Raw genomic sequence first — 15,754 nt, forward strand, 5'->3', positions numbered from 1 at the left:
GCTTGAATATACTCCCGGACACAAGTTGTTTTGAAAGAAGTCTAAAAGGGACAGACTGCCCAGCTCTGCTATTACCACAGTTCTCAAAGATTTTAGAAAAGCTATTCTCATTTGTACTCGATAACTTCATTCAGTAACATACGCTTCTCAGTGCAAATTCATCTGGCTTCAGAAAAAAACAGACCACCTCAATGGCAGTAATGGAACTTGTGAAAGCAATAGCCACTAGTATTGATAACAAAGAATGTGCCATTGGGATTTTGTATAGATCTAAAGAAAGCATTCAGCACAATAGATCATGGTATATTACTAAATAAATTAAAGAGATACGGCATAAGAGGTGTAGCATATGTAAAAGTATGTGCAGTGCAACAACAAAAAATCAAATCAACTAAAGGTTACTCATGGGGTTCCTCAAAGGTCTGTGCTAGGCCCAAAACCATTCATATTGTTTATAAATGATATCTGCTGTCTCTCAACACTACTGAAAAGTGTCCTATTTACTGATGACACAACTCTTTACTGCTCTGGAGAAAATCTGAAATAGCTTCTGACTACTGTGGAAAAGGAATTGAACACATAAAAAATTGGTTTGACATGAATAGATTATCACTAAACATAAAGAAACCCAAGTTAATTGTCTTTGGCTCTAGACCAATTAAACACCAAGTCACAATTAGGGTAAATTCAATTGAAATAGAAAGAGTGTACACATGTATTTCTCCCTTCTGATCTGGGCCCCCTGGAACATTTCTTTGACACCAACTGTCACTACCGGTAATCTAGGTGTGAAAATGAACTGTGACCTTATGAGGGACAAACAGATAAATGACGTGGTGGGGAAGAGCTTTTTGCAGCTCAGAAAGCAAAAGATAGGGACTTGGATTGTTTTTGTGATGCTGATCTTGACTCTAAATGAGGAATTTCCCCTTAGCATGGGCTGAGAGCAGCAGAGAAACCTGATCCCTGATCTGACAAAGACAAATGCGGTAAGAGCGATTTGCTCCTCCATTCTAACTTTTGTAACTTCAAGATTTCTACTTCTTTCACCCTCCATTAGCTCCATGTTGCCTATACTCTTAACATCTTTTGCCGGTACTCATGTGTACGGTACATATGAATTATGAAAATGTGGAGTTCAGAGCTGGGCATGTGATGGACCGGTCCATTCGTCCGTCACTGACGGATGCCCATTTTGCTGACGGTCGATGAATGATGGGACACATTTCAAAATAGACAGATTAAGCATCAATGGAAACCCCTTTATTTAGTTCAATAGACGGGTACTATTTTTTGACGGATGAGAGATGACGGAAGGGTACCCTCGCTGCTGACGGATGACGAATGACGGATGCTCAATTTTTTGTAAAATGCCCAACTCTGGTGGAGTCTTAGGCTCACACCGCAGGTATTAATGCTCAATTCAGATTTTTTTTTAAAATCTGATTTTTTTGTGTAAGCGTTCATATTACATTTTAAATGCGACCTCGGTCTTGCCTGCTGTATGAACACACGCGTCACGACAGCGACCCGCATGCGCAGAAGAAGAGTCGACGACACTCCCGACGTGTTTGCGGAAGTAAATGTGTTTCAAGTGGGATTAAATTAAAATCAAATATAGTCAATAGTGTTACTCAAAACAACCAAGGCAGAAAGCTCTTTGCCCTTGGCAACACATAGTGAAAATTCTGATTGGATGACAATACAACCTTCTAAATTATAAATTAATAAATATATAATATACTGTATATATGAAATGCAAATATCACTACTTTATCTTGAGGATTACTTAAAATTGAGCACTTTGGATCAGAATGTCGATATTTTGGTATCGATGCGACCATCCCTTGTTGAAGGCAGTCAGGTCGGCCGTCCCTGCCGATGAGGTCCCTTATTTATATTTCAGGGAGTTGGCATTCCTACATGTGACCTTACTCAGCCAATCAAGTCTGCATCTCATCGCTCACTGTTTGTTTGTATTTGTTGATTTATTGAATGTATAAACAGATCACAGAAAATCTTTTTTAGTAGGAAATAAAAATGATTTATAAGAAGAAAAAACATAAATGGTCATCATTAAGCACTGCTTACATATTCAAAGGGGAGTAGGATGTAATTTTTGCCAGTTTCTTTTTGGGAAAAATATTTGATAAAGGGGTCAGAAATGCCAGTAAATATAGCTAAAACATAAGTTGACGTCACTTCAGACACAAGTAAGTCTGTTTGTTTGTTTGTGTGTTTGCTTGTTTGTTTGTTTTATTGAACATATAAACAGATAACAGAAAAAACATCAGAAGGAGTAAGAGGATTTGAGAGAAAAACAATAAACAAAAGGAAAAAAAAACAAATGTTAAGCACTGTCACATGTTCAAAAGGAGTAGGAAGAAGTACAGAACGTATCTCGCCTTGTTCTTTGGGATATGTGACTTTCATATTTTCATTTCATACTAATATACAATGATAAGTCATTCATGTAGTATGTCTCAACAAGAAAAGGAACTGAAAAACTCAACATATAAACCTACCCATATATACAACTGCACTTACCATTATAAGCGTACATATGCCTATACATGCAGTACATAAGCTTATAATCATAATCAATATTTCCTTACATTGATCTCAATCTCACACGTTCCAAAAGTCACAGCATTGTAGCAATTTACTGACTTTTATCTGATTCATACAGGTTTTTTGTAATTTACTTTTAAACCTGTTTTTGAACACAGCAAGTGATTCACACCTTTTCAGGTCAGTTCTGAAATTATTCCATAAATTAACACTTCTTACAGAAACACACCTTTGCTCAATGTTTGTTCTTGTTTTGGATTTGGTGTAGAAACTTGTACCCCTTAAACTAGAACGCCCAGAAGGCGGTCATTTGACTATTCATGCTTTACATTTGACGATGTCACCCCGCCATATCACCTGCTATTTACAAATTAAAGTCATCTACTTGTAGCCAGCAGAGTTGTTTGTCAAATATCACCCAGATTTGTCGTTCAATAGTTGTTGCAAAAAAAGTTGTAAAAACCCCTGGGCGTTCATAGCGAAGCTCTCTAATTCCGAATAGCTTCTGAGTATTGCTGCAGACTACAGTAATATATTGTGTACTTTGTAAAATATTATTTTAAACTCAAACAGCTTATAAAATTCCCAAGTCTTTAATTTGATAAATAGTGCATTTATTGGTTCAGTACACTGTATTTTGAATAATTCTAATTGCTCTTTTGTTGTAGTTTGTAATGCAGTAGACAGAGAAAGACTAGAGCAGGAGAGAGGGATTCAGTGTGGAAGAAGAGTTAAAAACAAGAAAGGGATAAAGTTTTGAAAATGATCGTTAAAGGAAGAGAAAATTTGGACAAATAGCCCTCTCTCAAAAAATCTTAACTGTAATGGCCAGTGTAATTTGTGTTTATATGTCCCACTAGGTTCCTATTGTGAGAATTTTTTAAAAGTGGAATGAAACATGAAATGTAACAATGGGCAATGAAATGAAACCCATGAAAATATACTGTATAGATACTACATACTACTATGGTATGTATCACAATAAATAGACACAATATTATCTGAGTGCTTTGACCTATTTTCCAACTGCAAAATTGGTTGTGCATAACTGTTATTAACTAACAAAAAAAAAATCTGGCTAGTGAAAATACTGGGTGGCTAGTAACTCTTGGAAACCACTTGCCACAGTGGCTGGCGAGCGAAAAAGTTAATATCAAGCCCTGGTTGAGTGCTTCTGTAATGCGGTTCATTATTGTATGCATAAAGAACAAGAGTCCTGCAAAATGTTATTGTATAATTAGTCAGCCTTCTTCTTTTAAGCACTATAAATTTGTAATTTATTGAAAGGGGTTTGAATGTATCCCAGTATGGTTTTAAACTATAGACATAGAATTGAATAAATGGTGGTTTATTTCAAGTGAAACACTCTCCAGATGGAACTGAGAGCTAAGAGCACCATCTACAGGAAAAAAAAAAGTCACCTTGCAGCCAATACGGAATGTCTGTTGTTCATCAGTTAGGTCATTTTATTTAAACAAACATTTCATTTACTCACATTTTGAGGAACCAAACATAGATAAGTACACACTTGGCCAAAATCAAGGCCACTGGTTTGAACACTATGTACACTAGTAACTAGCAGCATATATGAATGCAAAAGTAAAAATTAAAACACTTGTATTTTACAGTAGTGTGGAATTGGTTCAAACATTATTCAAGTCAAACTGAAAAGTTATAAAGACATTTTTTTTTCTTCTAAAATGGGCACCATAAATCACTCACCAATCAACCACTCTAGAATACATTTGTTGTTGTTTAATGCAATGTAAAATGAATCTATGCATTTTCTGCATCAGAATTCCAGTATACAGATAGATGGATAGATAGATAGATAGATAGATAGATAGATAGATAGATAGATAGATAGATAGATAGATAGATAGATAGATAGATCACAATGAAGAAAATTAAAAAGCCATTAATTAATTGTTTTTTTATTATTATATGCGTATAAATATCCGCTTGTAAAATACTTACAAAGGTATTGTTTTTATCATATCAATGTACCTGTACATGTATTTATTTCGACAATTGTTTTAACAATTAAAGTCAACCCAAAAATGTTCTTTCAAATAATGTGTGGTATGCGCCCCCACTAATGTAAGCACGGCATTCTGACTGCAATTGTGTTCGTGGAACATGAGTTAAGAAGCGAAATCCACCCATTTTTATCCATCTCAGGCGGCGGATATTTTGTCAGTTGGATAAAAACAAGTGCATTTTGTTGCTTAATCCTTTGTCAGTTGGATAAAAACAAGTGCATTTTGTTGCTTAATCCATATTCCACAAACACAATATTAATCAGAAAATCAAGTTTCGACTAGTGAGGCATAGAACAGAATTATTGTAAAGACATTTTTGGGTTGACTTCCTCTTTAAACATTAGATCTAAAAATACTAACGCAGACATGTTCAAAAAAGTAAATGAGACTTAATCAGCAGTGCCTCAAGTGGAGACACAATTCATCAACACTCAATTCAACATCATCAAGACAATTAATTCGCAATCTGAGAGTCAATTAATCTCTTATTTTACCCATCCCAAATGGTTGTACTAAGTTAAACCTGCATACTACCATTCACCATATTTTTGTCATGGTACATGAATGAATGAATATAGTACATGGCAGAAAACTCACATATGTCAACATGTCTTGAAAGCTCAAGACAACATATAATTATAGTATGACCACAGATCTGTCACAGCCAAGACTTCTTAGTTCTTCCCAACCTGGCCATGTTGGCCAACTTGACCTTCACCTTGTCTATGTTCTCTGGACTCCTCTTTGAGCTACATTCCACAGTTGAGTCTGTCTCAAAAGAGATGGCTGGGGCATGTGTGAGCAAACCTCCTGTCTTCTCTTGAGCCATGGCCGATCGAGTCTGCAGAACCAGCTGACCTCTCAGAGAATGCCTGAGTTGAAGCAATAGGGGGTTTTGCTTGGAGTACATTTTATCCGGATCCTTCTCCTGACTGCAACAGTTCGAGCAAGCTGAGCAGAGGACACGGAAAATGTAGATCCAGCCTAGGTAGTGAAGCTCTGCAATGTTGAGCACAAAGCAACCCAGGCTGATGCTAAACATAAAGTTGAGGAAAATGGTTTTCTCGGTGGCACGAGACACAAAACAGTCTGTGCGAGTTGGGCAAGGATAGGTCTCACAGCGGTAGAGGTGAGGCACTTCGAAGCCAAATAACAAATACTGGCCCACGAGGAAGGTGATTTCCATGATGGATCGAAGTAACACATGAAGAATGTAGATGAGCAGAACCTGGTTAGATTGCTTGGTGGGATCTTCTGCAAGTGCACCACGACCCTCCTCCAGGAAGCTTTGTTGCACCCTGTCCCTCTCATCCCAATCCTCCCTATAATGAGCGCAGTAAGTCGGCACACCCATCCTCATTGCCTCCTTGCTGTCCTTCTGCCCAGTGCCCTGCCTTGAAGGCCTTTGCCTCAACACCTGCCCCCGTTGCCCGTCTAGCTTCTCATCTTTGGCAATTTTATGCAAAACAAATACTATATAGAATATGGATGGGGTGGAGACCAGCACAATTTGAAAAACCCAAAACCTCAGATGGGACACAGGAGCAAAAGTGTCGTAACAGACATTGTTGCATCCAGGCTGCTGGGTATTGCAGGTGAATTTGGACTGCTCATCGTTGTAGACGGCGTCTCCCACCAAGGCCACCAGCAGGATGCGGAAAATGAGCAGCATAGTCAGCCAGATCTTGCCTATCACTGTAGAGTGATTCTGGACTTCAGATAGAAAACGCCCAAGAATGGACCAGTCACCCATGATTTGACCTTTGTAAATAAAAAAATGATAAAAACACATTTTAAAAAGGAAAATACATCAACACAGTTTGTTTGTTTTTTCTTGAAAAAACAAAAACAAAAAAAAAAACTATCATCTTGATGATAGAATACATACATGTATTAGTACAGCAGTTACGTGTTTGTTTGGTTTACTTCTACTATATGATCCATAAATTAGTTCCTTAGCTTAAGTTTATGTTTGTTTTATTCTGGATTTGTAGCTTTATTAAAAAAAATCTAAATTCAAAGAGTAGACATCATAACATTTGGGGTCTGTGTCCATTGGTTTAAATTACCCTAAACAATTTACATTATTTTTCCCAAAATGTATGAACAATAGCTGCTGTACGCAGAACCAGTTATGCTTAACTCAGCAAATTAAATGAGTAGCAAAATGCAAGTTTAACTTACCTTCATGTAAACCTGAACTTTCCGGAATAAATCCTTGTAACTAAGCTTTGCAATGCATTCTTTTGGCTTTTTAAATCTTCAAGTTTGGATGAGATGAATCCCGTTGAGCCTGGTAAGGGAGAATAGGCTGACCACACACAATGAACCAGTCCGTCTGAAACTGGCATTGTGCAGTGTGGCTGCAAAGGCAGGCAATGTACAGTGCAAAACACAATGAGGGGGTTCCTTTTCTGAAAAGCTGGGAACGGTGAAACGGTTCAACAGTGTATGGAACGAGCTGGAAAGACACAATGCCAGTTTATGTACTAGTAAAAGCTCTGTGTTTAGATGGTAAAATAAAGGTCATACTTTAATTATCCAATCATATTAAAACAACAGGGTTTTTAGGAACTACGGTATTATATATCTGTGTGTTTATATCCAAAGCCACTGAATATACATCCTAAGCACTGACAAGTTGAATAAAATACCTGTTGCATATTAACAGTGATTGTAATAATGAGTATGGTATTATGACTTTAGAAGACTTAAAGCGGAAGTCAACACAAACATATTTTTTTCAAGAACATGTTCCCAGCAGGCCCACTAGTTGAAACACTGCATTCTGATTCATTTTGCTTTTGTGGAATATAAGTTAAGCAGCAAAACTCGTTTTTAGCCATCTATGGGGGCAGCCATTTTGTCTTCTGTCGGCTGAAAATGACATACCTCATCACACCTACCAACTGACTCACAGTCCTGTTTTTGGGTCCACCACACCACTCCTCAACACCGTTCCTCATTCGTGACACTGGAGGGTTGGCTGTTTGAATCCCGCCCTGTTTGAGTCAGGTTGTCGTTGCGTCCTTGGGCAAGGCACGTCACTCACCTTGCCTCCAGTGCCACTCACACTGGTGTACGGCTGGGTGTGAATGCTTGGCGGAGATCAGAGCGGCCGCAGGCGCACACTGGCAGCTTCCGTGAGCCTGTCTAAGGGCAGCTGTGGCTACATATGCAGTTAATTCTCACCAGAGTATGAATGTGTGAATAATGTATCCATTGTGAGCGCTTTTGAGTGTTTGGTTATCCAGGAAAGTGCTGTATAAATCTGATGCATTATTATTATGATAGGTTAATCAAATACTGAATTAGCCATAGGTGTCATGTGAGTAGCAGTAATTGACCCAGATGCAGACATGGAAGTGGCAAAGTAAAAAGTTTGACTGCGTTAAAATACCAGGTAACAACAGAGAGCAGTGCTTGCTGTAGGAATGGAAGAAAGCTTGACGTTCTGACGTGTCGCTGATCAACTTGAGCTTAAATACTGAGAGTCATGCCCATAGCCTGTTACGGAACTTCCGGTAGAAGTCCGGGAGGAGAGGAAACGTAGAAGATGAGGGACCTTGAGACCCAGGAACATTCCTCAGGGCTGTATGAAGAGATGGCTGAGGGGACTAGTGGAGACCAGCTTCAGGAGGGAGACATGAAAATGGAAGGCGAGTCCGGCGGGCAGCCCAAAGGCCAAGCTCATGGGTCATTAAATAACTGTTCGGGGGGCCACAATTGAGGGGAGTGTGGCCACAGCATGGGCTTGTGCTGCCGGAGCAGCGTTGGAGGGTGGCTGCAGGTCTTGCGCCGCCGGAACAGGATGGGTGGCAGCCGCAGTGTATGCGCCCCCGGAACAGGAATGGGAGGTGGCTGCAGGACGTGTGCTGGCCGGAACAGGAACGGGTGGCAGCCAGAGGACGTACCTGCCGGAACAGGAGGTTGTGCCGGCCACAGGACGTGCACCACCAGAACAGGAAGGGGTAGCGGCTGCAGGATATGTGCCGCTGGAACAGAAGGCGGAGCCTGCCATAGGTCATGCGCCACCAGAACAGGAAGGGATGAGGGAAAGGGAAAGACTCTGGCGTGTCACAGACTCTAAGAAAGTCTTCTATCAATGGTACTCACTGGTAGGGGCGAGTCTGGAGACTTGCTCTTGTGATCGCATGGGGACTCTTTGGTCGGAGTGGGCACTGGTTGATGAGATGCGCGGAGTTTCCACAAAAAATGCAAAGTCCCTGCGCAACCCTCCGAGTGCATTTCTCCTGCGAGAGGCAGGTTTTGCCAAGTTGCATTGGTTCTTCCCCAGCAGCAGCAGGTGTCTCTGGGCTTGTGAAGGGTTGAGAGACCAGTCAAGGAGCACCAGCACATGGGGAAGAGGGGTGGTTAGGTCTGGCACTCCGGTGGCATTCTCTGATGCGATTGTCAATCCGAATCAATAGGGAGATCAACTGTTCGAGAGACTTGGGTTCATCCCGAGTCAACATCTGATCTTGAAACTATTCAGAGAGTCCACAAACAAAAGCTCTCTTTTGTCCAGCTTCATTCCATCCACTCTCAGAGGCTAAATTCCTGAATTCAATAGCCTAGATTGCAGCTGACTGAGACCCCCATGGCCGTTTGCCGGATGATTGATTATGAAGGGCTGATCAAAGACTCTATGCATCTCCACAGAAGAGGGGCAAATGATTCCACCGTCTCTGACTTTGACTCCCACAAGGAATAGGCCCACCTACCTGCTCTTCCCTGAAGCAAGTTGATAATTTAGCGCGATCGTCCAAATACACGCTTGGTTGCTGATCAAAAGACGAAGGAATAGTTTGGCAGGATTCGACTACAAGCTCCTACCTCAGCGGAATAATGTTTGTGTGATGGAATGTTGGGTTCCCAGTGAAAAGGTGAAGCAGCAAGCAGTGAGACGATCACTCCCTGTTTGAATTTGCAGGCATGGGTTGGACCAGACATTTGCAGCAAAGGGCTTGATATTGGCTGGAAGGCCATCATTTTGACGGTGGTCGAGAGAGTCTGAATAGATTTCATAATCTCCCCCAGTCTGCCGAGCAGTTCTCCCTGAGTGTGGAATACTTGGCAATTTGTGTCCAAGTCTGCTAGGTCTACGATGGATCAAAACGTACTGTCACGTGAGGAGCAGAATTTGGACCCAGATGCTGACAGGACACAGAAGTGGCAAAGTAAAAGGTCTTTATATACAAAAATACAGAGTAACAACAGAGAGCAGAGCTGGATGCAGAAGGCATAGAAGAAAGCTTAATGTTCTGACGTGTCACTGAGCAACTCGAGTTTAATTGAATACTGGGAGCCATCAGGCCATGATCAATCATCCATCCATCCATCCATTATCTGTACCGCTTCTCCTCACAAGGGTCGCGGGGCGTGCTGGAGCCTATCCCAGCTGTCTTTGGGCAGTAGGCGGGGGACACCCTGAACTGGTTGCCAGCCAATCGCAGGGCACACAGAGACAAACATCCGCACTCACAATCACACCTAGGGGCAATTTAGAGTATCCAATCAACTTACCATGCATGTTTTTGGAATGTGGGAGGAAACCGGAGTGCCCGGAGAAAACCCACGCAGGCACGGGGAGAACATGCAAACTCCACACAGGGAGGCCGGAGCCGGGATCGAACCCACGACCTCTGAACTGTGAGGCGGACGTGCTAACCAGTCGACCACCGTGGACCCATGATCAATCATACATGACAAAATAAAGTGACCAAAAAAAAGGACCATTATAAATGACAACTTCAAGGACCCAACCCAAAACAGTCAAAACCAGTCGCAACAATATGTGTGAGTGTGAATAGTTGTTGGTTTGTTTTTGCCCTGCGATTGGCTGATGGCCAGCTCAGGATGTGTCCCGCCTCTCACCCGGGGTCAGCCAGGATGGGCTCCAGCACACCTGTTCACGATGAGCTTTACAGAGAATGGATGGTTGTACAAACATTTCAGTGTAACTAAATGTAAGACCACACTCTGCCTTATTGTCCTCTTTCTTTAATCAATACATAAAAATCACAAGCAAGGCACTAACAAAGACAATCGAAAAGGTCATTCCATCCATCATACATCCAGATCAAACTGGTTTCATTAAAGGAAGGCAGTCATCCCATAACACACGGAAACTATTTAACTTAATGCAGCTCTCAAACAATAGGAAATCGAAAACGAATTCTCCCTCTCGATGCACCGAAGACATTTGATAGAGTCAACTGGAAATTTTTGTTCGCAAATTTATAAAGATTTGGATTCAGAGAGTCATTCATCAACTGGACTAAGGCACTATAAACATCACCAGCAGCCACAGTTATCACTCATGGGTTTATTTCACAACAATTCACTCTTTACAATGGCACAGTGACAGAGATGTCCACTCTCTCCATCACGGTTTTGCAATTTTCATTGAGCCACTTGGTGCCAGAAGAATACGACAAAATAATTACATTAAAGGCCTCAAAATATTAGCCACAGAACATAAAATAATCCTTTATGCAGATTACCATTTTTAAGTAAGATTTTAGAAAAACTAGTTTTTCTCCAGTTAAATTATTCTTTAAATACAAACAAAATTTTAGAGAAATATCAATCTGGTTTTAGGATGAACCACATTACAGAGACAGCCCTTTTAAGGATTTTATATGATATAAGGTATACCGCAGATAAAAACTCACAGTCTTTGTGCTACTGGACCTAAGCGCCGCTTTCGATACAGTAGAGCACCACAATTTATTAAACAGACTTAAAAACCTGGTGGGCATATCCGGTACTGCTTTTAACTGGTTTTACTCCTATCTCACAGACAGAAGTTTCTTCGTTAGCATGGATACTTGTTCCTCCAAAACCCATGAAAGTAAATGTGGGGTTACCCAAGGTTCAATTTTAGGTCCAATACTTTTTAATCTTTATATGCTACCCCTTGGGGAGGTCATCAGAAGACACGCTGAAGACACACAGCTGTACATTAGCGTATCACCTGATGACACAGGACCTATTGATACCCTTTTAAATTATATTTTAGATATTAAGTCATGGATGGCAGAGAATTTCCTACAGCTCAATCAGGACAAAACCGAGGTTTTAGTAATCGGCCCTGAAGGCCAGAGAGAAAAACCTTTACCCAAATTACCGTATTTTCCGGGGCTATAAGCCGCACTGTTACCCAAGCCGCACACACTCTACCTAAATAAGCCGCACCTTTATATAAGCCGCACCTAATCTATGTTGAAAACTTTTATATTTACTGCATTTACAGAACGATTATGAACTGTAAATGTACATGTATGTACCTGAGCACATTCTTTCCTAACACTGCCTTTTAACACTGCAGCAACGTTGCTGATTAAAACGGAACAGAACCAAGAGAAAATAAACAGTACTTATCTTCATTTCACTGCCGACTGCCGCTCCAGTTTGTCAGCTAATGTTCACCAGATTCCACCATCTATTGTTCTACTACATTCTACATATGCACCTGTCTTGTTTTATGTTAATAAAATCAGCCAATCTAACACACAACGTGCTAAATCAACAATAGCATTTCACATCAAAACAACAGAACAGACGTAACACCAGCCAATCGCATTCATGTGCACTTCAGGGACCTCTAGGAAAAAATAAAATCAAAGCATTACAGCACCTAATGCAATAACCTAGTCTATGGCGCCCTCGCCTGTTGAACTCCTCCACCTGCAGTCACATCCAGTTAATGGGAAATGTATTGTATTTAATTGTATTGTCATTCCGGTTAGAGAGCCCCAAGCGGTAGAAAAAAAAAAAACAGAATAGCCGCACCGGACTATAAGCCGCATGGCTCAAAATCTAAGAAAAATATCGCGGTTTATAGTCCAGAAAATACGGTACTAGATTTTAAACCCTCACAATGTGTAAATAACATGGCCGTTATTTTTGACTCTGAGCTCAGTTTTATTCCTCATATTAAAAATGTAACCAAGATCAGTTTTTATCATCTTAAGGATATTGCCAGAGTCCGCCCGTTTCTCTCTCAGGCTAACACAGATGCATGCTTTTATATCATGTCGTTTAGATTATTGTAACGTCCTGCTCTCTGGTCCCCCCAAAAAGAGTATTTCTTCCCTTGAACTACTGCAGAACTCTGCTGCTCGAGTGCTGACGAGAACCAGAGGGCGGGAGCACATTACACCAGTTTTAAAATCGCTGCATTGGATCCCTGTGTGTTTCAGGATCGATTTTAAGGTACTTTTATTAGTTTATAAATGTCTTAATGGTCTTGGGCCATCTTATTTATCTGACTTGCTTTTACCATACCAACCGTCGCGGATCCTGAGGTCCTCTGGCGCTGGCCTTTTAAGTATTCCTAGGGTGAGGACCAAAATGCATGGCGAGGCTGCATTCAGCCATTTTGGTCCTCAACTTTGGAATAGCCTGTCAGAGGACATCAGGTCTGCAGAGACTGTTGATATTGTTAAGGGGAAGCTCAAGACATACCTTTTTAGTTTGGCCTTTAAATAATTGTTCTTAGTCTCTTACTATTTTTATCCAATCTTATTGTTTTATAGTTCTTAGTTTCTTTTATTGCTTTGTCTTTTTAGCTTCGTCGTCATTTTCCTTTAGCTTCATCTAGTTTTTACCTCCAGTGATTCTTCAAGGGGGGCCTCCGCGCTGGGAGGTGCGGCTGCCCTCCCTGCGCTATGCTTAGGGGCTGCCCCGGTTGTCGTGGCCTGGGGGTCTCTGAGGTAGTGGTGCTACCCGTGGCCATGGGCTGTCATCCCTCTCAGCGTGGACAAGCTTCCCTTGGTTACTCTTTCTTCATATGGTTTCTCTGTGCCCTGCCATGTCTCTTTTTAAGGTTATATGTGTGTGCGTTTGTGTATGTGTGTGTGCGTGAGTGAGTGCAGGTGTGCTTGTGGATGTCTGTCTTGTTGTATACTGTGAGGGAGGGAGGGAGGGAAAGTGGGAGCGGGTTCTCTTTTTATGCTGTATTTTGATGTTTTTAATGTACAGCACTTTGAGTTGCATCTTGTGTGTGAAAAGTGCTATATAAATAAAATTTGATTGATTGATTGAGATGAAATATTGATCCTCTACAAGAACCATACTCATCATTACAAAAATGCAAATGCAAAAATATCATTCTCATTCTTTCTAATTACTCATACATTCTAATTACTAACAAAATCCATCCTTCTACCTTTTTGCATGGATGTGTCAGATGTGGCAGCCCTGACCTCTCATTTTTACCTCTCCAACAGGAAATATTAAATATTTAGGTATCAACATATCCCCCAAGCTGTTAGAGTTGTCTGACCTTAATTTCACACCATTCCTCAAATCAATACAGAATGACCTCAATCGTTGGACAAATTTACCAACATCACTTCTGGAAAGAATTTTAATAATAAAAATATCCCTCCTCCTTAAAATCTATTCTCTGATCCCCACTCTTCTAAATTCACCCTAGTTCGATTCCCTAAATTCAGCAATATCTCACTTTTACTGGAAAAATCAACTCAACAGAAACCGAAGTCTTGGGGAGGATTAGAAGCCTCAAATTTGGAATTCTATCATACATCAAGTCAATTAAAATACTTTTAAAAAACGGCTCACCCCTTCCAATCTGGACTCCCATTGGTTGGAAACTGAACAAGCATCAAAATAATACCTGTATTCATCCCTTCGATCACCACTTTTGAACAACCCTGATTTGACAACAGACAGCCACTACACAATTATGAAACGATAAAGGTATCACACACATCCACCATATAATCCAAGACTCCAAAATAATCAATTTCCAACAGTTAATCCATAAATTCGACATTGTGAAAAGTCAATACCTTTAGTACTTACAATTAAAATCCACCATTCTCGCATAACTCAACACCACATAAAATAACTAAGATCAAACCATAAATGACTTCCTGAAAATCTGTGGTCCCGATAAATTACTCTAAAAAATATACACATTTCTAAATAATACAGACGCTTCAGTTTCTCTCCTAGTTACAAAGGTGGAACAAGACCTATCTATCAGTCCCAATGCTTTCCTCTGGATGCAAATCTGTAAAAATAAGTTTACTTACATCAACTCTTCAAACTTACATCTTATTCAGTTCAAAGTCAATTGCAGAATTCACTACACAGGTGAGACTACACAAAATGGAGTTTAGCGCATAGTGGTGACATTGGATGATTGGTTGGAAACTGAACAACCAACCATCCAATGCCACTACACAAAAACTACATTGTTCACAGTACAGGTTATCAATAAGAAAACAATCCACCTAAACAAACAAGAAAAACAAGAAATCAATTGACCTCACATTACCGACTGGAAAAACCTGTTAATCGATCACACATCAACAGAAAAGATGGCTGCTTCTCTCAATCACACCACGCTCTATTTTAACAAAATGTGGTCCACGTTCACCCACACACCCATCTCTAAAATTACCTCACTTCCACCCCATAGCCGATCTATTATCTCATATAAGCACATACTTTAAGGGGTTAAATAAACCACAAAACATCATACACACCCGCACAGATTTACACACGCACACAGATACCGTACGCACAAATTTAGAAGGTTGAATTGTCATCCAATCAGAATTTTCATGAATTGTATATGTGTTGCCAAGGGCAAAGAGCTTTCTGCCTTGGCAGAAGCGTCTTTGACTACTGCAGGGTAAAACATTGAGCAAGACATGTCCTAGTTGAGGCACAAAATTAGCTCAACTTTAACCAGTTCAGCAGAACATTTTCACATATTTGTCAACTTACTCTTCATAAAAGAGAAAAATAATGTAAATTATTCTTTGCATTTTTTATTACTATATTTATAGTTAAAGTGTAGTATACAGTATCGACTGCCTGTACAGTAAAAATTATGCCTATCTGTTTGAACTTGTAATAAATGGAAGTCTGTGTGTGAATTCTTTATCTATTATTCATCAATTTATTACATTTATGTATTATTAATCTGTTTAACATACTTGTCGATCAATTATACTTGTTTATTCCATCCCCAAACGATTATACCTGTATGTTGTTTGTCCATGCAATGCTGACACATTCATTGCACATTCCCATATTAACCTTGATAAAACTTTGGCAAGTGACATTACCTCGACCAATAAAATAAGCGGATTCTGTAT

The 15,754-nt window shown here is 40.2% G+C and overlaps 1 protein-coding gene across 1 annotated transcript; it reads right to left on the minus strand.

Annotated features, from left to right (window-relative positions):
- Positions 1–4,448: 4,448 nt before the first annotated feature.
- Positions 4,449–6,828, minus strand: LOC147145355 (gap junction delta-2 protein). Its single transcript, XM_086035648.1, has 2 exons — positions 6,798–6,828; positions 4,449–6,374 (listed from the first exon to the last, which is right to left on the minus strand). The coding sequence occupies exon 2, from the start codon at positions 6,364–6,366 to the stop codon at positions 5,272–5,274; it is 1,095 nt and encodes a 364-aa protein (XP_085891774.1). The 5' UTR covers positions 6,367–6,374; positions 6,798–6,828; the 3' UTR covers positions 4,449–5,271.
- Positions 6,829–15,754: the final 8,926 nt, after the last annotated feature.

Source organism: Filicampus tigris, chromosome 7 (genome assembly GCF_054856515.1).
Source record: "Filicampus tigris isolate MCC_2025a chromosome 7, RoL_Ftig_1.0, whole genome shotgun sequence".
Lineage (NCBI taxonomy): Eukaryota > Metazoa > Chordata > Actinopteri > Syngnathiformes > Syngnathidae > Filicampus > Filicampus tigris.

Excerpts from the sequence above, each read along its gene's own strand:
- LOC147145355 (XM_086035648.1), bottom strand. The coding sequence starts at position 6,366 with ATGGGTGACTGGTCCATTCTTGGGCGTTTTCTATCTGAAGTCCAGAAT.